Source organism: Ambystoma mexicanum, chromosome 14, assembly GCF_040938575.1.
Source record: "Ambystoma mexicanum isolate Mex_15411 chromosome 14, UKY_AmexF1_1, whole genome shotgun sequence".
Classification (NCBI taxonomy): domain Eukaryota; kingdom Metazoa; phylum Chordata; class Amphibia; order Caudata; family Ambystomatidae; genus Ambystoma; species Ambystoma mexicanum.
In genome coordinates this window covers 16,841,507-16,866,855 of record NC_090940.1, presented here as the reverse complement: position 1 = coordinate 16,866,855, position 25,349 = coordinate 16,841,507, and the positions used below count along the sequence as shown (strand labels likewise).

At 50.7% G+C, this 25,349-nt stretch overlaps 1 protein-coding gene across 5 annotated transcripts in view; it reads right to left on the bottom strand.

The window, feature by feature from the left end:
* The window catches only part of SLC25A21 (solute carrier family 25 member 21), a 991,659-nt gene that overhangs the window by 244,013 nt on the left and 722,297 nt on the right, over positions 1-25,349 (bottom strand). For all 5 annotated transcript variants that reach the window (XM_069638415.1, XM_069638416.1, XM_069638417.1 and 2 more), the window contains one exon: positions 2,469-2,552. In XM_069638415.1, the coding sequence (XP_069494516.1) occupies positions 2,469-2,552 (84 nt within the window). The remainder of the gene's footprint in view (positions 1-2,468; positions 2,553-25,349) is intronic.

Genomic DNA, 25,349 nt, shown 5'->3' with positions numbered 1-25,349 from the left:
GGTGACAGGCTCTGCATCCCGAGCCACCCAGACCTAGAGGCGACAAGATCTGCAGCCCCAACAATCCCCAAGCAACCCAGACCTAGAGGTGACAGGCTCTGCATCCCCAGCCAATCCCTGAGCCACCCAGACCTAGAGGCGACAGGCTCTGCATCCCCAGCCAATTCCAGAGCCACCCAGACCTAGAGAACACAGGCTCTGCATCCCAGCAATCCCTGAGCCACCCAGACCTAGAGCCGACAGGCTCTCTATCACCAGTCATTCCCTGAGCCACCCAGACCTAGAGTCGACAGGCTCTGTATCGCCAGTCAATCCCTGAGCCGCCCAGACTTACAGGCTACAGGCTCTGCATCCCCAGCAATCCCGAGCCACCCAGACTTTAGAGGCGACAAGCTCTGTATCCCCAGCAAACCCTGAGCCACCCAGACCTAGAGGCGACAGGCTCTGCATCCCCAGCCAATCCCTGAGCCACCCAGACCTAGAGGCGACAGGCTCTGGATCCCCAGCCAAACCCTGAGCCACCCAGACCTAGAGTCGACAGGCTCTGCATCCCGAGCCACCCAGACCTAGAGGCGACAAGATCTGTATCCCCAGCAATCCCTGAGCCACCCAGACCTAGAGGCGACAGGCTCTGCATCCCTAGCCAACCCCGAGCCACCCAGACCTAGAGGTGACAAGCTCAATCCCTGAGCAACTAGGCCTAGAGGCGACAGGCTCTGCATCCCCAGTCAATCCCTGAGCCACCCAGACCTAGAGGCTACATGCTCTGCATCCCCAGCAATCCCCGAGCCACCCAGACCTAGAGGTGACAGGCTCTGCATCCCCAGCCAATCCCTGAGCCACGCAGAACTAGATTCGACAGGCTCTGCATCCCCAGCCAATCCCTGAGCCACCCAGACTTAGAGGCGACAGGCTCTGCATCCCCAGCCAATCCCTGAGCCACCCAGACCTAGAGGCGACAGGCTCTGAATCCCCAGCCAATCCCTGAGCCCCCCAGACCTAGAGGCTAGAAGCTCTGCATTCCCAGCAATCCCCGAGCCACCCAGACCTAGAGGTGACAGGCTCTGCATCCCCAGCCAATCACCGAGCCACCCAGACCTAGAGGCGACCGGCTCTGCATCCCCAGCCAATCACCGAGCCACCCAGACCTAGAGGTGACCGGCTCTGCATCCCCAGCCAATCCCTGAGCCACCCAGACCTAGAGGTGACAGGCTCTGCATCCCCAGCCAATCTCTGAGCCACCCAGACCTAGAGGCGACAGGCTCTGCATCCCCAGCCAATTCCTGAGGTACCCAGAACTAGAGGCGACAAGCTCTGCATCACCGGCCAATCCACAAACCACCCAGACCTAGAGGCGACAGGCTCTGCATCCCCAGTCAATCCCCCAGCCACCCAGACCTAGAGGACACAGGCTCTGCAGCCCCAGCAATCCCCAAGCAACCCAGACCTAGAGGTGACAGGCTCTGCATCCCCAACCAATCCCTGAGCCACCCAGACCTAGAGGCGACAGGCTCTGCATCGCCAGCCAATCCCTGAGGCACCCAGACCTAGAGGAGACAGGCTCTGCATCCCCAGCCAATTCCCGAGCCACCGAGACCTAGAGGAGACAGGCTCTGCATCCCCAGCAATCCCCGAGCCACCCAGACCTAGAGGTGACAGGCTCTGTATCCCCAGTCATTCCCTGAGACACCCAGACTTAGAGGCTACAGGCTCTGCATCCCCAGCAATCCCGAGCCACCCAGACTTTAGAGGCGACAAGCTCTGTATCCCCAGCAAACCCTGAGCCACCCAGACCTAGAGGCGACAGGCTCTGCATCCCCAGCCAATCCCTGAGCCACCCAGACCTAGAGGAGACAGGCTCTGTATCGCCAGTCAATCCCTGAGCCGCCCAGACTTAGAGGCTACAGGCTCTGCATCCCCAGCAATCCCGAGCCACCCAGACTTTAGAGGCGACAAGCTCTGTATCCCCAGCAAACCCTGAGCCACCCAGACCTAGAGGCGACAGGCTCTGCATCCCCAGCCAATCCCTGAGCCACCCAGACCTAGAGGCGACAGGCTCTGGATCCCCAGCCAAACCCTGAGCCACCCAGACCTAGAGTCGACAGGCTCTGCATCCCGAGCCACCCAGACCTAGAGGCGACAAGATCTGTATCCCCAGCAATCCCTGAGCCACCCAGACCTAGAGGCGACAGGCTCTGCATCCCTAGCCAACCCCGAGCCACCCAGACCTAGAGGTGACAAGCTCAATCCCTGAGCAACTAGGCCTAGAGGCGACAGGCTCTGCATCCCCAGTCAATCCCTGAGCCACCCAGACCTAGAGCCGACAGGCTCTGCATCCCGAGCCACCCAGACCTAGAGGCGAAAAGCTCTGTATCCCCAGCAATCCCTGAGCGACAAGGCCTAGAGGCGACAGGCGCTGCATCGCCCAAATACATGTTTAATAAGGTGCTAGATCATGGAACACATACCTTTCATTGCGATAAATGGTCTTAAAACAGTCCCCCAGGCTCTTGTAGCTGGAAGGGTCGCTCTTCCCGCGCTGAATCTGGAATCTGTAGGAAAAAGGATGGAAGGTAAATTAGATGAAAGCCCTGGCGAGAAGGACTTGCACATTCCAGAAGCAGAAAATGAATAGAAAGAAGCCTGACCCCTGCACTTGGAGCACCATTGTGCCTGGCCTTTGTCCTTGAGCGGCCATTTTGGAAGAAGGTGGCTTCCTCGTTTTCCCTTCCACCCCAAGTGACATGCAAGCCTTCAATTCCAGTATGATCAGCTTTTCTCTGTGAAGCATTGAGATTTTCAATGCATCCCAGAAGTCATAACCGTTCAGTCAGCAGTGCCTGTTCACTCCCTGGCGGAGATGAAGCGCAGAAGCTATCCCTGTACATGGACCACCATTGTGCCTGGCCTTTGTCCCTGAGCAGCCGTTTTGGAATCAGGCAGCCCTTTCATTGGCCCTCCAACTCTTGCACCTCCAATAAACGCCTTTCCAGAGGCTTCCCACCTCTTAGGGTCTGGGGGATCATAGGACCACCCACCTAGCCCAGTTACCCCTGCATCCATGTACCCGTCAATGCAGGATTACCTTGCAAGTACCATTCCTTAAATATGCACAATCACTAATGCATGCACAAATGGCAGCATGCAAATTGCATTTCTTGATCGCTTAGGAACCTGTGATTTTCTACATTTCCTTTCTTAGTCATCTAGGACACTGTGGTCCCCCTTACACTCTCCCCATCACTCCTCACCTTCCATGTTCCTGCTAATCCTGTTCACCCTCATTACTGTTCCTTCCCACGCCTCCCTCCTATGGTGTCTACTCACCCCCTTGCTTCCCTCTACTCCCACAACTCCTCTTCACTAGATGCCCCATCCCACTATTCACTCACCTCCCATTCACCACTAATAGCTCCACTCTCTCCCATCCCTAACACTACAACCTTGTCTACTTTATCCAATTCCCTTCATCAACAACTGCCACCTCTACCTCTGCTCCCCTTTTGACCAAACCCAGTATTTCTGGAATGCTCAATCCCTTTGCAAAATATCGTTCACACAAATCATTTCGATCTTCATCACCCTAAACTCGTGGTGATGTCCATCACCGAAACATCCCCTTCAATAACCACTGCCCTGCATACATCTTCAACCATGGATCTCACCCACCATCCAGCTGTTGTGGACAGCAGTGCGTCTCTGCTTATGCCATTGGCACAACAACGGATGTACCACTCTTCTCACTGACTACAAGGGTCCTCTACTAAACCTGACCACAGCTCTCGACACAGCCAAATGCTCCGGTTACACGAAGTCTGTTACGTCTCTTTCCTTGCACCGTCATAAACTATCCATGAACACCCAGGCCATGATTTCCCCTCTAAGAACAACTGGGTTTACTCTTCTCTCTCCACAAATGAATTTGTTGTCTACTTCTCTTCTAAAATGACCAAAATACAGGACACTCTGTCCCCTCTTCTCTCTCTACCACCCACTCCCTCACTCTCCCATCTTAGCCACACTCTCCTCTCACTTGCTTTTCATCGACCTCAAGTGGTCAGGACACGGCCATCGACTTTGGATCCAGATCCTAGGGGTGGACCAGTGTGGGAGGATCTCCTGGGTGAGGCAGCCGATGGTGAGACGCAGTATTCCCCCTTTTTTGTTTATGTAACCCATCCTATTTTATAGGATTCTCTGAGGTCCCAACCCCCCCTTAATACTGTATTAGTACATTTCACTGAATCCATTTTTACCTAATCAGAAATCATGTATTTATTTTTCTTGGAATTTGCTTAGGTAAGTGGGTAAATCTTATAACACAGATGGTGGTTGGGTAAGGGAATAGGATAAGGTAGGGGGGAAGTGAGGGGGTCTCCCTTGCATAATGAAAAAAAATTGAAGAAAAAACCATTTGAAGATTTCACCTTTAGGTGAAGTGGATTCGGTGAAATCACAAACATCCCTTTTACACAAACATTAGACCAAGGAAGAGGGGGGCCGAGGAAGAGGGTGACAGAGTTAGCTCAGCCAGGACCTAGAGACACACTCTGAGCAAGGCGGAACGCAAGTACGAGTAGAAATTGCGGGGCAAAGGCACCAACTGGAGCAGAGTAATGGACCAAGGGTCGAAATCCCCAAGAGTTCCCTACAGGAGGATGTTGCTTCGAACAGGCCGAAAAAAAGACACAGAAGACCAGAAGACAGAGAAGGGCAGATCCCCCTTCCGAAGGCTGCATTGTGTTTCAAGGACGCAAGTGACCCTCGCGGGTGAACGGCAGGGTTGGGGAGGCGAGGACAAGCCTGTGGTACTAACCTTGACTCATGAATTGGAAATCATAAAACCAAGAAAGAAACGCACACAGCAAGTTAGTTGGCAACCGACCTGAGAGACTGGTGTGTGTTAAAGAAAGATTGAAGTGGCAACATTATATTGCACGTGAAGGCTGCATGTGTGTGGATGAGACGCGAAGAAAGGCAGACCTGTGAATGAACTTTGAAGTAAGGACAGCTGTGAAATGAGCAATACTGAGAAACGGAGTGGTCCGGCGAGAGGAAGTAGCCCACTTGAAAGTCTCTGTGAAAGGTGCATTGTTTGAGACGATAAAGGGAATGAACTGCAAAAGTGAAGTAAGCTAAATTAATTAATAAGAGAAGGGGAGAGTGAAAGTTGAATCTTGAACTTTGAGTCAAAGAGGTTCTGCAGAGGTCTGTAAAGAAAGCCACGCACATTCGAAAGTGTTCGACATTCAAAAGTCTTCGACATCCGATAGTGGTCTGAGCCCGACAGAGGGAGACCTAAGTGTAATAAGCTTGGGGAAGGGATCCCCTTACAAGTTTCGTTGAATTTTGTTCTGAAGAGGTCAGAGCCCGACAGAGGGGGACCTACGTGAACTTTTTGTTGAAACATTATTTGGAAGTATGGAAAGAGAGACTTTGACATGGAAGGCCAGGCAGGCCACGATCCTCGTTTTGGAACTGTTTATTGTGTTGAAAACCTGAGCCAGAGTGTGTCATCCTGCCTACAGCGACCGCCTTACTCTGTGTGGTCTACCATGGGGAGAAGAGCTGATTCAACCACATTTATTCTTTTGAACACTGATTTTTCCTTTACATACATTTCTCCTTTATACATGTTTGTACAAAAGATAGGGCAGGCATTGGGTTTTGTTAGCATAGGCCATTTTGATTTGATGGACTCCACTAGGACTGTTTTGTTTATCGTTTGATGGTCGAGACTACTCCCCTCTTAGTTATAGGGCAATGTAGGGGTTTTTCCAACACCAGAAACTTCAATAAAGGTCTTTACAAATTGCACCTATTGTGTCAGTGTCATACTTCTTATACCATGCCTCCCCTACAGCATCCTCCACTCTGCCTATCCATGCGCTCCAATTGACCCAAATGCATCCCCATTTTTAATTGAAGGAACTTGTAGCTGCCACCTCCGCTTACATCTCCACCTTGTCCAACCTCTCTCTCAGTTGGCGTCTACACAGCCTGTTTCAAAACAGCCTGAGTCATACAACTCCTGACCCCAACAGCCCCTCATTCTACAGACATGTGACTCTCCTACCCTACACTACTCTAAAATCCTCAAGAGGGTTGTCTTCAATTACATCATCAACTATTTTGAGGTTCACTCACTGGCTGAACCCCTCTGATCAGGATTCTGATCCAATCACTCTACTGAGACTAATGTTGGGGTGGTCAGTAAGGATTCCAGTGATAAAGAGGGGTTCACGTTGCAAGTTCCATATTGGTGACAGGGGGAGCTGTAAAGTTGGCTCAATTTTGCACTTTTACAATTTTACATGTCTTGCGTAGTTAATGAGAATGGGATATGTGTTACTTTTAGTGCTACTTTGGGTTTAAGTTTATACATTTAGATTTGCACACATGCAGCAAGCTTAATATCAAACCTGTTGATTAAATATAAACATAATACAGATGTGTGGCACGAAGCGCCTAGAAACTGGGCAACGAGAAACTTCATGGTGCGCATGCGAGAAAGGAGATTTGTCATGAAGAAACCACTGTGAAGAGAATGCGGTAGTCTTGAACATATATAAAACAGTCACACACATGGGGTCTTGAGGGATGCATGTTTGGGACAGTTGTGGTACACGGGGAATGTACAGATCTGTATGCCATGTGCTCTTTCATAGTTTGGGCAGACCTTGCACCAGGGTTTGTGAAGTGAACTTTGTGTGACTGGGAAAGCTGGTTTAGCAAGGAGGAACAGCAACGGGCAGCTGCAACAATACCAGATGGTCAGCCACAGGCAGGCCTAGGGTTTATGGCGTGCCACTATTGTGGAAAGGAGATGCAATTTGTAAAGGTACATGGGCCGCCTGTTATTTATTGTTCAGGGGGATTTAGCCATCTGTTTGTGGCTGAGTAATAAACCTGGGGTGAAGGGACACCTAAGGTCAGAGTTGACCAATACTTATAGGTTTCAATTATCTTCTCAGGTTGTGTCCGGAGATCATGCGTGTTGAATTAGTAGTTGTTTAGATTAAAGTGAAACAAGGATGCCAGCAAGTCTCGGGAGGGGGTGCGATAGTTAAAAGGAACTTGTTTATTCTTCTCCTCTTCATATTGTTTGAAGTATCTTTGCAAACCATGTGCATCACGTCCGGGGTTAGTGATTCCAGGCAAGCTGGAACTTGTAATTAATTATGTTTCTATGTGAATGTGTAACTATGTGATGATGTCATGACCTACCACGGAATATGAGCTGATGATGACAGCTAAGAGAAATGTGACCAACGAGAATGTAGGAATTAGAGAAGATTGGATTTCTTTTGTATAGGTTTGACCAATCATGTGTGGGGGAGGATTTGTAATCAAATATGTTGGAGTGTTTTAAGTGTTGCAACATGTTTACAATGTGAAATGGCTGTGTGGTTCAGGGAGACCCAGGTTAGCTTGACTGTACAGCGTCATCTAGCCCCTCCCGGCCATTTGTACAATAAGCTTGCTTTACAGACAAACGTGCACTCGCTTCTTAAGTGGCGGGCCTACTTTGGGATAAAGTGATCAGAGGTCCACCCGCACACTATGCTCATCCACATGGCCAATTCTCTTACCACTGCCCATCACTGTCACCTCTTCTGCTTTCTTATTCTTCTAGACTAGGATTGTCCAAATGCAGGCATTGACGGCCTGGGATCCTGACAGGTTTTCAGGATATCTGTTACAATGGATGTCATGAATCGCAGGGTGCGCCCTTTTGGGCCTCATGGTCCCTGTCACAACGGACTTATACACATTAATACCTCCAATATGGCCGTCCAACGCATTCCCTTCTCGCTCCATGCATTGGACGTAACCTTTCTCTATTTCTAGACCACGCCTTCCGCGGCTCCGCGCGTCTCAATGCTATAGAGACTAGCGACCAGACGTGTGCTCCGTAGTTCGCGGTTCTTCTCCTTTCCACTCCGCTTCCTCTTCCTCGAACCCCCCCCCCCTTCTTCTTCTTCCTCCTGGATTCTAGTTCTAGCGAACTTACCTTGCCTCCTGGATTCCTGGATTCGGCCTCCTGGAAAACTGAACGCATTCTGGATTCGGCAGAGACACGGGCCGCCTTCTTCAAAACCCGATCCATCCGAAAGAAGGCAGCATCCAAGGACAACGGTAAAGAACGGATTCAGGTGAGAAGGGGGGGGGACTCCTTGACAATGGATTTCTAAACTCTGGCCTGGTGGACAGATGTTTAGGAGGCCACCTTTGTTTGTGAAACAGAGGACACTTCTGGAAAGATAGCCAGACCAATTCACGGTAGCTTGGAGAGCAGTCGAGGCTAAATCTCAGGAGGAGTGCGGGTGATCTGAGGTCTTCAATGAGCACGCACAGTGAAACATCAAGAAATACCATTAGCCAGAAATATACAAAATATACTATTTATTGGGCCCAACAATCAACACACATGAATAATGAAAAGCAATAGCAAAATAGCACACACACAACACACTATGTGAACTATATACAATCACTAGAGTCAATGCGAGTAAGTTAATAACTCCACCAATACCTGCAAATGAAAGAGCAAATAACTTTCAGAGCATAGATGAACTTCAAAAGTGAAAACACTAACTTTATAAGTCCGGCCCTACGAGGAATGGAGCCTTGTGCTCAATGTTTGATATGTGCGTAAACACGATTGGTTGTGCGTAAAAGTCACAAAGTACCTTGCAAGAGAACTGGAAAGTTAGGGACAGAATTCCGAAGGGTGAAAACAGGTTCAAAGTGTCAGGTGAGGATCTGCTGTGATGAACAAAGCTATTCCCAACTTTCGGAGGACTTTAAGAAGCAGGGGCTAACCAAGCCAAAGAGAGGACCACAAGGGATCCTCCATGCATAAAATGCTATGGATGAATAAGGGGTCACTAGTAAGTGGTTTCAGTACTCAAAGCCCTCAGCACAGTTTTAGTCCACACTTGGTAGGTCTGGAAGGGGTCGTCAGAGGTTCGATTTCCCATCCTCGGTTCATCTTCAAAGTCCACAGGTATTGCGGGTGCAGATGTAGGTCCAGTTTGCAACAGGAGCTGTATCTCTCGATTCAGTTGAAGAACAAAGGAAAAACTGATTCAGCTGGTCTCAGGGCACAATAAGGAACATGGGGAAACCACCTTCAGTGACTGTCACAGTCGCAGCGTGACACAGGGGCACCCAACTCATGCAATCTGACACAGCCTTCTCTCTTGTGGCCCATAGTAGCTGGGAACAAGGAACAAACCAGACTGACTACCCCTCTCTCTACGGCCTGTCGAAAACACAGGTGAAGGTGCAATGGAACTGCTTCATAATTCTACAGTAGCACAAACCTTTAGTGAGCCAATTATTTGACTGAGTACGGTAAGTACAAATATATAAATCACTTTAATAGTTGCTTAAAACCTTAACATAAAAACATTCGTAGGCTTTTTCATCCATCAATCATACCTTTCATTCCAATTGATATATTCTGTGGACTGGGGGTTCAACAAATTACAACTTTTTGAGCATATTGGCTATTTACAGTATGCATGACATCGGAAAACACGTTAGATTTTCCTCTAGGTCGACATATGTTTCTGCCCTTCTTTCAAGTATCATCGTAGTCTGCGATGGTCAAAATGGTAGATATTGGGCCATCTTCAGGACAGTCGTGCTTATGTTGAAGTTTAGTTTCATTCCCCTTTTCACATACAAAAAGCCGGATCCATGGTCGGCGTGTATTATTGCAGACCATGGAGCTGTGAAGACTGGAAATCTTCCATATTTCCCGGTGTCTGGAACCGAAGGTGAATACAGAGTGGTTGACTCTTCAGAAAACTTTATTTTCTCTTCTTATGCTATCGGGTGATCCACTGTTGTTAGTTCGAGCTGGTATCATCAGCGACATCCGGTAACATGCCTGTGCATTCGTCGGTGGTACGGAGCTGTAACAAGGTAGTGTCCTGTTAGCCGATCGCGCGTACCGTTCCATTGCACCTTCACCTGTGTTTTCGACAGGCCGTAGAGAGAGGGGTAGTCAGTCTGGTTTGTTCCTTGTTCCCTCTAAGAACCTCCCTGTTTGCAGATCTGACCCCCCCGAGAACAAAAAAGTTGCGAGGACCCATTTATATTACTACCATAGTAGCTGGGACCACGAAGTTTGATGAAAAGGTACTGTACAGTGAAAGTTAGGATTTCCCCATGTTTTCAGTCAAAACTCGACACAGTAACACTCCTGCATGGTGGCCAAGGTTTGAGCTTGAAAGTCCGCTGGATGGCCCAGAGACACTTCCAAACACGCTCTTTTGTAGGGCAACCAGGAGGGATCGAGAGTGATTGGTCCCGCCACGTCAAAAGTTTGAAGCACCTTTGTAGGTCTTCTGAGATCAAGCACAAAGCAGGGCTCTACCGGAACAACAGCAGGCTTAAGGTGTCAACCTTCTTCAGTGTTGTTTCTGGATAGTCCTTGGATCTGCTCGGCTCCTCTGTATACTTGGCTCTGTCTACAGGTCAATTCGGACCTGACGGTGATCTACTGATCTGCGTTCAGGATCTCTCCTCATATCTAAAAGTCTGGCGAGTGCTCGTAATCGGTCAGCCAATAAGGCGATCTGTCCCACTCATGCACACCAGCAGTGGTCCAATCAGGGATCACTCACTGTGGCTCTCATGCTCTCGTGCACGCAAGACATACCGGCACCGGTAGTATTTCTTGGGACCAGACAGTCTCAACTCACTTCCTAGGTACCCACACACGTGACCTGAAGTAGCACACGAAAGAAGCGGCTTTCGCTGGCATCTGCATGCCCAAATGAGGAAGTCCTGGGTCCTGAAGACTAGGGGGAAGGCCAAAGGACAAAATGGCCAAAGGAACAGACAAAAGACCTTGTGGCATGGCCATGACGGCCACTAGCCACAGTCATGAGCCAAACGCGGTAGGCGTGGCACAGCTCGATAAAGCGTTGTAAAAATATGAGAAAACGCTTCTGCTGCCACAATTCTGTTCCTAGGCACAACGTCCAGTCACCAAAAAATCCTTAAGGGATGACTAGGGCCAGAAAAGGCAACGACCCCATTGCGCAGTACAGTAACGTTCTTTTCTGGAATGATAAAATGTTACAAAAAGTGGCAACAAAGTTGAAAGACTAAGAGAAACAACGGTTCTCAGTACTGACAGCCTGAAGGACGTGCCATTTTCCCCTTAACAATGAGGGAAAGTCCAAGGGAGTGCAATTGAAGGCTGAGCTTCACTGGCAAAAGTCAAGTCAGGAATCCTTAACAAAAAGCAAAATGTTTGGTGGGGGGGGGTCCATAAATGGAGTGAAAGTTGCATTCAGAGAAATCTTTCCTAACAATATCCCTCATTGATATATTTTAGGAAAAGTCTGCATACATTTAGAAGCATTGAATGCAATTTTATCTCAAAAATATTAATGAGGTGTATCTTAGAAACCCGACATGGATCCGGCCCTCGAGGCTTGGAGTTGCACAAACCTGTTCTAGACCTTTCAGCTACCTTTGACACTGGGACTCATCCCTCCCTTTGTCCCTCACACTCTTTCCATCCATAGCTTCAAGGACACTGTACTTGACTGGGTGTCGTAATTTTCTCTGACCCCTCCTTATCCATCACAAGGGACTCCAGACCCAGCTACCCAACTCCCCTTCCCATGGGTGTCCCTCAAGGTTTAGCCCTGGGCCCACTTCTCTTCGCCCAATGTTTCGTCTCCCATGGAAAATTCTATTCCTCCTTGGGCTTTCTCTATGACCTGTTCACTAATGATACTCCGATATTCTCCTTCCCTGCTTCACTCCTGCAATCCCGAATGCATAACTAAGTGCCACCCACCCATGGATGGCTCTCAGATGGAAGTCATCTTTCTACCGGCCTCCAATGCCAACCCCTCTCCCCTCTCTTTCCCTGCTGACCTCCTCACCCCCTAACCTATGGTTTGTAACCTTGGGATTCACTTTGACAGTGGCAAGAAACTCTACCAGTTCATCACAACGGCCGCCACTACAGTCAGACTCAAGCTGCTAAACGTTACCAAAATGTGTCTACAATGCACACACCACTCAAGTTATACCTTTATCTCTACACTTGCGCTATGCAAACTGGACTACTCTATGAGCCTACTTCTTCGTCTTTCCCTCGACTCTTCTGCTCCCTCCAACAAACTTCAACATATCGAAACACACACTTTTCAACCTCACCCGATTTTTCTCTGCCTCTACCTACCATGCTAGGCGGACCTCCATGCAAATTGCTGCTGCTCCTCCTCTATAAGCCTTGCATGGTCTTGCCCCCTCCCACCATCTCATTCAATGCATCTCACTGTACTCTCCCTTTCAATCCATCAGCCCCTTGTTTTGTCTCTCCCTTCCCCACTTCCGCTCCTTTTACCTACTTGCTACACTCCTGGCCATGAAAGCCGTCTATCTCTTCAGTGGAGCATTTCAAAACGAGGCTCAAACTCCACCTGGTAGCGATGGAAGGAGCACCCCAAGCCCCTCCAACCTCCTATCCAAACTTTTCACCCGAACCTCCCTCTCCCCTGCATTCTGCCCCATGGCTACTTTATGTAATGGCTTCAGGCTCCTCATGTTAGAAATGCCTAAAGGACCTCAAGTCTCTGTACCCGGCTGATGTTTCTAGCCTCACCCCTTCCCCATCAATGCTCTTATGCAATGGCACCTTACACTGCGGCTGCCTCTGTGCTCTCTGACTGCCTAATTTCCAAGTCATTTCTCTTCGAAATGACATCCTGTTCTTAAACACATACAAAATAAAGAAAGCTCTGCGTGTGTGGGCAATCAAGGGCTGGCAGTTGGGATAATGCCCTCCTGAGTGTCCGTTTAGAGTACTCAGCCTGTTCTGAGTTTTGGCTTTGTTTTTATACTTTAAGCAGTTATGTATGTTTAAATTAGAAGACTGCATGTATGAGTACCTTTAGGGGACTAGATGGAGTTGATGGGTCAAGACTGTGGGAAGCAGACACTTGCAAGCCCCACACACTTGCACCTCAGGTGATAAGCGAGGAAGATGCCTTTCCCCTGTTCTCCCCAGATGAGGTTTCTAGACAAGTCCGATCTATGAAAGTCTCATCAAAACAGGTTCCCCTTCTTCCTCTAAAACCATCAAGGACCACATTGACACTGTGGCCCCTGCTCTGGCTGACTTCTGCAACCACTCCTTCACCACTGGAGTCTTCCCATCCCCCCTGAAGCACTCCCTTGTGCAGCTTCTTCTTAAGAAACCCTCAGCTGACCCCTCCTGCCCTGCTAACTAATGCCCAATCTCCAGCACCCCTTTCCAATGCAAACTCCTGAAAAAGCTGGCCATCTCCCAGCGTAATCTTCACACTTAATCTGTTGGTTGTCATTCTTCAGAGCTGCCAGAAGCCCGGAAACTGCTCTCCTGAACATCTGTGAATACCTGCTCTCAAACCTTAATTCCAACACCCCCTGTGTCCTCATCTTACTTGATCTCTCTTCTGCCTTTGACACGGTTAACCAGGCCATACTGCTCAACTGTCTCTGTGATAACTTGGGTCTCAACGATTAGGCCCTGGCTTGGCCCAACCTCCTTCCTCTCCGATAGACCCTCCCAGGTCCACCTTGGGTCCTTCCTCTCCTCTATCTCTACCTGTGGTGTTCCCCAGCGGTCTAACCTCTCTCCCTGGCTGTTCAACCAATACCTGGCACTTCTTGCCCATCGCATCGCCGTTCTCTGCCCCAACTTTCAGTGCTATGCGGACGACACTCAGCTCATTTTCAGGCTCCCTTGCGCAACCTCTTCTCCCCTCATCTCCGACTATCTGTCGCTATCCAGGAGTGGTGTGCCACCAATGATCTCTGCCTTAATGCCAGTAAGACTGAGATTCTCCTCATCGGCACACCTGCTCCCTCCTTTCCTGTCACTATCTGGCCGGCCTCTCTTGGCCCTCTTCCTGTTCCCACTTGCAAGGCTAAAAACCTCAGGGTCATCTTCGACTCCACACTCTCCTTCTCTCCTCACATCTCTGACGTCTCTAAGAAGTCACACTACCAGCTGCCCCTCCTCAGAGGTATTCTTCCTTTCCTCTCCTTCCCCCAGAAGCTCACTATCTCAAGAGCTCTGGTTCTCTCTAGGCTGAACTACTGCAACAGCCTCTTTCTAAATCTGCCTGCTTCTACTCTCCGCCCTCTGCAACTCATCCAGAACAGGACTGCGAGACTTGTCCTTGGCCTCAAGCCCAGAGATCGCATCTCTGCAGCCCTGAAATCTCTTCATTGGCTCCCGGTGTCTGCAAGGATTAAATTCAAGACCCTTTGCATTTTCCACAAGGCCTTTTGGGGCCTGGGGCCTCAATACCTTCAACTCCCTCTCCTAAATATCTTCCCTCTCGAGCTCTTTGCTCATCCGCCTGCAACTCCCTCAGGGTCAGTCGCTTCTCCAAGCAACGGGTTGGTGGTAGATCTCTTTCTTCGGCTGGAGCCTCCCTCTGGAACAGCCTCTCTGCCTCCCTGAAACTTGAGGAGAACCATCTCCGGTTCTGGAAGCACCTGAAGACCTTCCTCTTTGCTTCTGCTTTCTCTCCTCCTCTCCCCTGCTGAACTCCTGACTGAAACTGCACTGGTCACCTGGCTATTCTGTGATCTAGGGCTCAGGCCCCCTCCCCCACCAGCTGCACACCTGCACTGCCTCCCGGGCAACCCCTGCACTTGAGCGCTGTTTCTGTATCCCTACAGTCCCACCAGCTCTTGACACTTGGTGACTGCACTTACCCCTGCACTTGCCATACGCTGGCCGCACTTTTAACCTATTGTTTTATTTATTCTGTTTATTTATTACTGTTGATCCTATGTATTGCACTGCCCCTCCTGCACTTTCCCTTTCCACCCTCCCCCGTACTCATGCGATTGGACCCCGGTGAAGCATCTGTAAACGATGGATCCTCGCTGCATGAGTCTTGCTCCTTCCCTGCCAGTCAATTACGGTTTCAAGTGTTTGTGGCACAAAACAAAATGAAGACGGCTGCCTCCAAACTATGCTGAGGGGCCCTGGGATTCCCCAACGCCCACACATGTCCACTGTCCATAGGGCACAGCATACACACTGTGCTGAGGGACCCTGGGATTCTCGGACGCCCACACACATGTGCTGCCCATGGGGCAGTCTGGGGGCCCCTGGCACCACATGGGCAGCAAAGTCCCCTTTAAGCTGCTGTATTCAGTAGCAACCCCCTGCTCATTGCCCAGTAGCTTCCTCCTGCTCATTGCCCAGTAGCATCCTCCTGCTTATTGCCCAGTAGCAACCTCCTGCTCATTGCCCAGTAGCATCCTCCTGCTCATTGCCCAGTAGCAACCCCTTGCTCATTGCCCAGTAGCATCCTCCTGCTCATTGCCCAGTAGCAACCTCCTGCTCATTGCCCAGTAGCATCCTCCTGCTCATTGCCCAGTAGCAACCCCCTGCTCATTGTCCAGTAGCAACCTCCTGCTCATTGCCCAGTAGCATCCTCCTGCTCATTGCCCAGTAGCATACTCCTGCTCATTGCCCAGTAGCAACCTCCTGCTCATTGCCCAGTAGCATCCTCCTGCTCATTGCCCAGTAGGAACCCCCCGCTCATTGCCCAGTAGCAACCCTCTGCTCATTGCCCAGTAGCAACCCCCTGCTCATTGTCCAGTAGCAACCTCCTGCTCATTGCCCAGTAGCATCCTCCTGCTCATTGCTCAGTAGCAACCCCCTGCTCATTGTCCAGTAGCAACCTCCTGCTCATTGCCAGTAGCATCCTCCTGCTCATTGTCTTGGTCATGGAAATGTTGGGTCAGCCTCTCACATTTGATAACATTTTACATTTAATAGACAATTAGATACCGACTATTGTAAATATGCTGAAATATTCATTTTCTTTTCGTTTTGTTTATTGAAGTGTAAAAGGTGTATTTATAAACTAAACACACTGCTTCTTTTAAATTAATAGACAATTAAGAGTAACTGAAGTAAACGTTGCTCACATTGTGACTCTTAGTCCACGCCCCTTTCCTCCAGCCTGATGGGATATGGAGGCCATCTTGCCTGGGCCGGAGAGTGTGCAGCAAAGCTTCCTAGGACAGCGGATGCATAAGTACGCCTGACCCTAACCATGCTCTGGCCCCTTGCACCCTACTCGGGCTCCCCTCATCGGTCCTGTTCTTTTAATGTTGACTATGGATGGCCTAATCATAGGTAAGGGGGTGGGTACATCCTAAAGGTAAAAGGGCCACCATCTAGGAGTATTTTAGACACTACAGTGGGTAATTTAAATACTCTGACATCCCATGTCCTTTCCCGACACAGGAGATCTGCAACCTTTGGCTCTCTAGATGTTTTGTACTACAAATCCCATCAGCCCTAGTCACCAGACCCAATGTTTAGGAGTCATGGGAGTCATAGTCCAAAACATCCGGAGAGCTTCACGTCGCTAACCCTGCTGTACACTGATGGAATGACTCATCTGGCATGAGGGAGACAGACCGCAGAAGACATGATGCCTAGTCCATCCCAAAACATTACCAACACCTGAGAGCTAGTATCCAAGAAGTATTGTTTGCAGAAAGGGTGGCCAGCAGCACATGTGGCTTCCCTGCAGATCACCTCCAATGTAGCATGCTCTGTCAACGAGCGAGTCCACAGAAACGGCCTATAATACAGACGAAGGTCCACCAGGATATAGAAGCCTTTGAAGTCTAGTTACCAAGGAAAGTCCCAGGACTGGTCTGTTTTTCCGCTTTCTGAAATGTTTAGTCCAATCAAAAGAGAACGTGAGCAGTTTATGAACATCAAAGCGCTGAAGAGCCCAATCCAAGATCACCAGCAAGATTAGGGAAGAAAGTCAAAAGACTAATCTCCTGGTGGATGTGGAATCGTGAAACCACCCCGGGAGGAAGGAGGGCGAGTGCACACCACTTTTTACTTGTTGAAGACTGATCTCCTGGTGGATGTGGAATCGTGAAACCACCCCGGGGAGGAAGGAGGGCGAGTGCACACCACTTTTTACTTGTTGAAGACTGATCTCCTGGTGGATGTGGAATCGTGAAACCACCCCGGGGAGGAAGGAGGGCGAGTGCACACCACTTTTTACTTGTTGAAGACTGATCTCCTGGTGGATGTGGAATCGTGAAACCACCCCGGGGAGGAAGGAGGGCGAGTGCACACCACTTTTTACTTGTTGAAGACTGATCTCCTGGTGGATGTGGAATCGTGAAACCACCCCGGGGAGGAAGGAGGGCGAGTGCACACCACTTTTTACTTGTTGAAGACTGATCTCCTGGTGGATGTGGAATCGTGAAACCACCCCGGGGAGGAAGGAGGGCGAGTGCACACCACTTTTTACTTGTTGAAGACTGATCTCCTGGTGGATGTAAAATCGTGAAACCACCCCGGGGGAGGAAGGAGGGCGAGTGCACACCACTTTTTACTTGTTGAAGACTGATCTCCTGGTGGATGTGGAATCGTGAAACCACCCCGGGGAGGAAGGAGGGTGAGTGCACACCACTTTTTTCTTGTTGAAGACTGATCTCCTGGTGGATGTGGAATCGTGAAACCACCCCGGGGAGGAAGGAGGGTGAGTGCACACCACTTTTTACTTGTTGAAGACTGATCTCCTGGTGGATGTGGAATCGTGAAACCACCCCGGGGAGGAAGGAGGGTGAGTGCACAACACTTTTTACTTGTTGAAGACTGATCTCCTGGTGGATGTAAAATCGTGAAACCACCCCGGGGGAGGAAGGAGGGTGAGTGCACACCACTTTTTACTTGTTGAAGACTGATCTCCTGGTGGATGTGGAATCGTGAAACCACCCCGGGGAGGAAGGAGGGTGAGTGCACACCACTTTTTACTTGTTGAAGACTGATCTCCTGGTGGATGTGGAATCGTGAAACCACCCCGGGGAGGAAGGAGGGTGAGTGCACACCACTTTTTACTTGTTGAAGACTGATCTCCTGGTGGATGTGGAATCGTGAAACCACCCCGGGGAGGAAGGAGGGTGAGTGCACACCACTTTTTACTTGTTGAAGACTGATCTCCTGGTGGATGTAAAATCGTGAAACCACCCCGGGGGAGGAAGGAGGGTGAGTGCACACCACTTTTTACTTGTTGAAGACTGATCTCCTGGTGGATGTGGAATCGTGAAACCACCCCGGGGAGGAAGGAGGGTGAGTGCACACCACTTTTTACTTGTTGAAGACTGATCTCCTGGTGGATGTGGAATCGTGAAACCACCCCGGGGAGGAAGGAGGGTGAGTGCACACCACTTTTTACTTGTTGAAGACTGATCTCCTGGTGGATGTGGAATCTTGAAACCACCCCGGGGAGGAAGGAGGGTGAGTGCACACCACTTTTTACTTGTTGAAGACTGATCTCCTGGTGGATGTAAAATCGTGAAACCACCCCGGGGGAGGAAGGAGGGTGAGTGCACACCACTTTTTACTTGTTGAAGACTGATCTCCTGGTGGATGTGGAATCGTGAAACCACCCCGGGGAGGAAGGAGGGTGAGTGCACACCACTTTTTACTTGTTGAAGACTGATCTCCTGGTGGATGTGGAATCGTGAAACCACCCCGGGGAGGAAGGAGGGTGAGTGCACACCACTTTTTACTTGTTGAAGACTGATCTCCTGGTGGATGTGGAATCGTGAAACCACCCGGGGAGGAAGGAGGGTGAGTGCACAACAACAGTTTTTTCTTGCTGATGACCTTGGAGAGGTCTTCTGTGCAGAATTCCTGAATCCTACGGACGTGACACTGATCCGAAAAAGTTTCCTGATGATGACGGGCCTTACATTGACCAAAGCCATGAGTGCAGATGGCCTCTGCCTGAGACTAGCAAGGATCATGGTCAAGACTCCGACAGGGGAGTGCACCCTCATCAATCCCTGGAAATGGCCTTCGACAGCCTGATTGGATAAAGATTTAGAACAGCTTCCCCTGGGCCTGTGGGGCCCTTATAATGGCCCCGTCCATGTCGAAGGTCCAGAGGCAAACCCTCAGCCACTTCCTTCTGTATTGGGATCAGGACAAGTCTTTTGGGATGGTCTTCACAACTTGCTTGCTGCTCTGAGACCCCCAGATATTTCAGGTTGAGATCTTTATAATGTAATGAGAAAAAAAATAATTTTAAAATCATTAGTTAGTGGAGCGCAGTGTCCCTGTACCTAACACTTCAAACTAGCACATGCTCATGAATATTCCCCGTCGTTAGGCTGGGAATCCTCAGTGAAAGAAAAAATGGTTTCACTTTTACTTAAAACTGTCTTTCTCCTATAAACCAATCGCTGTCCTCTGGGTCATACTGCTCCCATCCAATGACAGTCCTCTCCCTAAGCCCATGCTCTGGCAGCCATCTTTAGATTTGGTAAGCAAGTAAGTGGCAGTATGACCAAGAAGAGCCGCAGAGGGGCTGGAGGGAGGGTTCGCATGTGTATCCATGCCAGACCCATGCTGGCGAACCATAGTTATAGGTAAGTAACATGTTCCTTCTCCAGCATGGGGTCTGGCATGGATTCATATGCTCAAAAATAACGAATACACAGCAGTACAACATCACACAACCACTGGAGGTGGCAAGGCTCAACAGAAGCAATTCACTCTTACCTCTGGAACAGACGCACCTCAAGCGAACAGGTTGTGTAGCACTGGCTGGCCGAATCTGGACTCCTCCCTGGAATCCCTGTCCACGCAGTAGAACTTTGTGAAGATGTGCGTGGACCTCCACGTAGCAGCCCTGCTTATGTCCAGCAGCGGCACACCAGAATGGGATGCCGTCGTTGCAGCAATCGCTCTAATGGAGTGGGCAATCGGATGGCCAGGCAGCAGTCGGATCGCCAACCGATGACAGTGCGTGATGCAGCCAGAGAGCCACCTTGAAATGGAAGCCTTGGACAAGGCCTTCCCATGGTTCACAGGACCAAAGTTCACAAACAGTTGAGAAGTTTTCTGCACCTTTTCATGCGTGTCACGTAGAACTTCAGGGCACGAGCAACGTCCAGCGAGTGCAAAGTCCTCTCCGCCAGCGACAAAGGTTTCGGGAAGAAAACCGGTAAACACCAAAGGCTCGTTGAGGTGGAATTCCGACTAAACCTTTGTTATGAAAGAGGGGTGTGCAGTACCACCCTCGATACGTAGACAATCAGGTACGGTTGCTTGCAGGATATGGCCTGGATCTCACCTACATGTCTGGCAGAGGAGATGGCCACAAGAAAAGCTGTCTTCCACGAGAGAAACTTGAGTGGGAAGTGGAGCCTCGTCAAAATCACATCGAGTTCCCACACTAGGGCAGGAGCCTTCACAGGCGGGACGGATTGTATAAGTCCTTTGCGAAACTCCTTGACGAGTCTGTGGGACCACACCAAGGATCTTCCCGGGACTTGGTGCAGCAGGAGATAGCCGCCAGATGTGCCTTGATGGATGTGTAAGCCAGACCAGCTTTTGCCAAGAATAGCAGGTATGGAAGGGTCTGTGGAGCCGTGGCCCTCACAGGGGTAATCTTCTGCGACCAGCACCACGTAGCAAAACGCTTACACTTAAGGCCGTAGCACTTTAAAGATGATGACGCCCTAGCCTTGGCAAGGACCTCCCTGCAGTCTGCTGGCAACTCATAACCTCCAAACTCTAAGACTGCAGGTTCAGCGATCCTGACGAAGGATTTCGCCTCCCTCCCTGGTGAGAAGACCCGGATCCACCGGCAACTTGATGGGAGATGACGCTGATAAGCTGAGATGGTCCGGATAGCAAATCTGCCTCGGTGTCATGATGCCTACCCCCAGGCATCCGGACCAAGCCCATCAGCCCCGGGAGCAGGCATCTAGACATTTAGTAAAACCTCAGCAGCCCCGGCTAGGGGCTATCTGGGTTCAGTCCTGGCGCCTTGGGCGCCAGCCTCATAGTAGAAATCAGTCCTGGCGCCTAAGGCGCCTGGCTCATAGTCATTACTTACCTCAAGCAGACCATGCTGCAAATGACACCAATCCCACATGAAGCCTGAAAGGGACTATTTTACTACAGGGGCTAATTTTTACTCGGGTGGGGTTCTAGGGACTTCTTACCTGGGACTACTTTTGAGGCTATTTAAACCATGCCCAAGCAGCAACACACGCTTCGCGTTATTCTGCATCCAGCAGCGTAACGCTCACTGTGCCTGCAAGTCAGCTTCCAGACCTCTGCCACGCCCGTCCTGAATCCGGAGCTCCTAGAGAGGAAGGAAAGTAGAGGCAAGGTTAGAAAACAAACTTTATTCCAGTTTCTCACCTGATTCCGGAACCATCACGTCTCAGCACTTGGAAAGGACATACTTTCTACACGCGTCGTATCGCCAGCTGCAGCGCCGCGCCATACTCACCAGTCCTCACAGCACCTTTTGATCCAGCGCTGCCTCCATCATTTCTTCGCTGGGCTCCGGCATATAGGGACAAAAGAAATAACCGGGTGAGCCGAGAGAGTCCACAAATACAATCTCTCTTACCACCATAGACTTACCTGATTTACCACCGGAGGCATTATTCTTTAACTCTTCACATCTTCGAACGCCGCATCTGAAAACGGAGAGAAAACAACACGTTAAATACATGCATCATTTACCGGACAGCATCGGGTCATACAGACTCTTACCTGAACGCCATCTACCGCCACGAGACCATCTTTTCTCGAACTCCACTGCAAGATAAGAAAGGAATGGGACAAGAGTGAACATCGGACATATTGAACTCTATGAACTCTATACTTACTGGTCTTCGCCAGAGACCTCAGAGTCAACTCTCGTCCGGAACTCCCCAACGCCTTTTAACCAGTGAAGCGACTGCTGTCTACGCGCCCCTGCAATCCACGCATGATGGAGAGCTCATCTTTCAAGAATATAAGGTGAGAGTACTGGAACGGGATTTCGGAGGCGATTAGTGGGGAGAGCAGGGAGGTGCCATCACTAGAATCCACGGGTGGCTAAATTCCTCTCTCCACTTGCAGGAGAATCCTTCTACGGGTCAAGCTGACGAGATTAGGAGGGCCAGTCCAGTCTGTCATCTCTGCACTACGCATCACGTTGGTGGAGGCCGCAGCAGTCCGGGTCCGACCGACGCCCCTGTGTGAGCCAGGTGAGCGTAACACTCGGCAATGCCGGGGCGATGAGTAGCATCCTGCATTGACACAGTCTGAGTGTGTTGATGACTCTTAGTAGGAGAGGGAACGGAGGGAATGTATACAGAAACAGTCCTTCCCACGGGAAGGAGACCACGTCCCCCAGGCTCCTCGGCTGGTAGAATCTGCTGGCCAACTTCTGGCATTTGGAGTTTGCCGCTGTTGCAAACAGATCGATCTGGGGTCTGCCCCAATCGATGAACAGGCAGTTCACCTGATCCTGACGAAGCTCCCATTCGTGGCAGGAGGGCAGTTCCCTGCTGAGGGAGTCTGTGGTGATGTTCTTGACTCCCACCAGGTGACAAGGGACAAGGAACATGCCCTGTATGACAGCCCAGTGCCACAAGTCCTGAGCTTCCTTGGAGAGCGCCGGGGATTGAGTGCCCCCTTGCTTCCTGATGTAGAACATGGTTGTGGGGTTGACCGTGAAGATCCTCACCCCCCTGCCTTTCAGAGACGGCAGGAACGACTTGAGGGCCCAGAACACTGCCAATAGCCCTAGGATGTTGATATGCAGAACCTTCTCCTCTGGCAGCCAAAGGCCTCTGGCGTGCAGATATCCAGTGTGAGCTTCCCAACCTTCTAGGGAGGCGTCTTGTGTGACCATCTCCTGGTATGGGGGTTTTGAAATCCGGTACCCTGGATGACATGAGAGCAGACCCCCACCACTCCATCGCCCGTCGGAACTCCTTGTTGAGAAGGATCTTGTCTGTGAAACTTCTGGACACCTGCATCCAACAGGCATTCAGGAATTCCTGTGGGATTGCATCTGCAGCCTGCAGAGATGGACGAGGTAGAAGCAGGACGACATCCTGCCCAGTAATGACTTGATGGCCTGCACGTTGCCCTCTTCGCCGACGACAGCCGTTGCACCTTTCCTTGAATGGCTGCTAGCCTCTCTTTTGAGGGTGACGCCAGACAAGACACGGTGTTGAGTCTGGCGCCTAGGAACAGTGTGTTTTTAGGGTGGCGTTAAGCAGGACTTCGGATAGTTGACAGAGAATCCCAAATCAGGGACGAATCAGCCAGTTGGCCAGGTACGGGTATACGTGTATGCCCAGTAGACGTAGATGGGTCACCACTGGTGCCAGGCACTTCATGAATACTCTTGGGGCCAACTTCAAGCCAAAGGGTAGGGCCTTGAACTGGCAGTGCTGGCCCTGCCCCACGAGACGTAGAAATTTCCCATGCAACTTGTGAATGGGCAAATGGAAATATGCGTCCTTCGTGTCCAACGACGTCAAGAATTCTCCTTTTTCCAGTTGGCCGAGCATGTGCTGCAACATGACCATCCTGAATTGTTGGGACTTTAAGTATTTGTTCAGACGTCGCAGGTCCAAGATGGGTCTCAAGCCCCCTGTCTTCTTTCTGACTAGAAAGTATCTGAAATAGACTCCAGAGCCCAGGAGCCGTTGGGGAACTAGCTCTATCACCCCTTTTCATAGCATGGCTCACACCTCTTCCAGAAGCTGAGGGATGTGCTGCTCCTGATGGGGAACCGACGGAATATGAGGACACCTGCATTGGAACGCCAAGGTGTGCTCCTGGGCGAGAGCATCCAGCACCCATGTGTCGGTGGTGATCTTTCTCCACTCGCTGACGAACCCCATCAGCCCGCTTCCCACCGGGATGCATGAGTGGGGGCCTCCGACATCTTGCCCGGTTCAAGCTTGCTTGGGCACTGGCGTCCTGCCCTGTGGGCGATGGTGACACAGTCCTCAGCTACCGTAGGCCTGGGAGCGGCCTTTGTAGGCTTCTTGTTTGAGTATCGGGAAGGCTGCCTGTAAGACGTAAAGAACCCTTTTGATGAGCTGCTCGATTTTCCTCTGGAGGAGCGAAAAGACGAGCAGTGCTGCTGGAGAGTGCCAAGTGAGCTTGCCGTCTCCATAACTGCTTTGATGGCCTGGAGAGACTCGTCAACGGCCTTGTCAAACAGATTTTCCCCATCGAAGGGCATGTCCAGCACCTTCGCTTGGACCTCCTGACGGAAGTTAGTGGCCTTCATCCATCCCTGCCGACGAAGGAAGACACTGTTCCCCATTTGCCAGAACCCTGTGTCGGCGACATCCACTGCCACCATGATGGCGTGGTCCGATGCCACAAATGACCACTTCTCCTTCCTGGAAGAGGGCGAGGGCCTCCATCTTATCTTCAGGGAGGTACTCCAGGATTTGTCCTAGTCTGTACCACAACTCCATCATACCTGGCTAGGATCGCCAGTGCGTTGCCCGCCTTCATTGTGGACGCTGCAGTGTAAATCACCTTCTTCCCCATGGTGGCCATCCCTTTCCCCTCGCTGTCCGGAGGGACCGAAGATGACGAGGATGGGTTAACCAACAGTTTCCCTGCAGCCGCCGACACCACCGAGTCCAGCCACGCCAGGCATTTGGGTGCAGAGTCCGGCACCCTCTACTTCTTTTCCCGCCTATGCCAGCCTATGCCGCTTGGTTGGAGCTGTGCAAGGGTTCTTCATGATGGCTAGGCCCCCTTCCCAAATATCGTCCAGAAAGGTCACTGCCATGATCGTCTTCCTCTTGGCCTCTCGCCTTTGATACAAAAGAAGGCCCTCCTTCTTGGTTTCCTCAGGCACCAGCTGGAATAGCTCGGAGGCCCTGGCGATCATGGAGTGGAATGAACCCACCTCGTCTGATGGGGAAACCCTATGCGAGGCATCCAAATGTGGCGCCTTACCATGCACTGCAACGATGTCTTCGTCATCAGTCGTAGTGGCCGTATTCGTTCCCGTACCCGTGTCTGCTGAAGGAGTTGGGTCCCAACGTGGTGGAGGAGGTTAATATGGGGGCATCAGATGACGCTTCCTCTTCTTCAGAGGAGGCCGATATGGGACCTGGGAGACCACGGGTACCGCTGCTGGAGGCATTTTCATCTGGGTCTCTGACACCAAGGTGTGGAGAGTCGACAGTATATCCAGGGAAATGTCCCTCGGCTGAGAAGGCAAAACAGAAAAACTAGGCTCTACACTGCCATTGTCGTCCTCGTCCTGGTGGACCGTACGCATGGACTCCTGATCATCGTCATCTGTGGACGAGACCTCCATGGCTTGGGTGACGACCTGGGAGGGCTGTTTCTGGGGCCTCCTTGCCCTGCCCTTTTTTCCTCCCTGAGGGTTTTGAACTGGGACATGGGCTGGAATCTTCACCCCTTCTGGCATGCCTGCAGACTTTGCCAAAATCTCTGCTGTGGTGTCGCGCCATGGGGG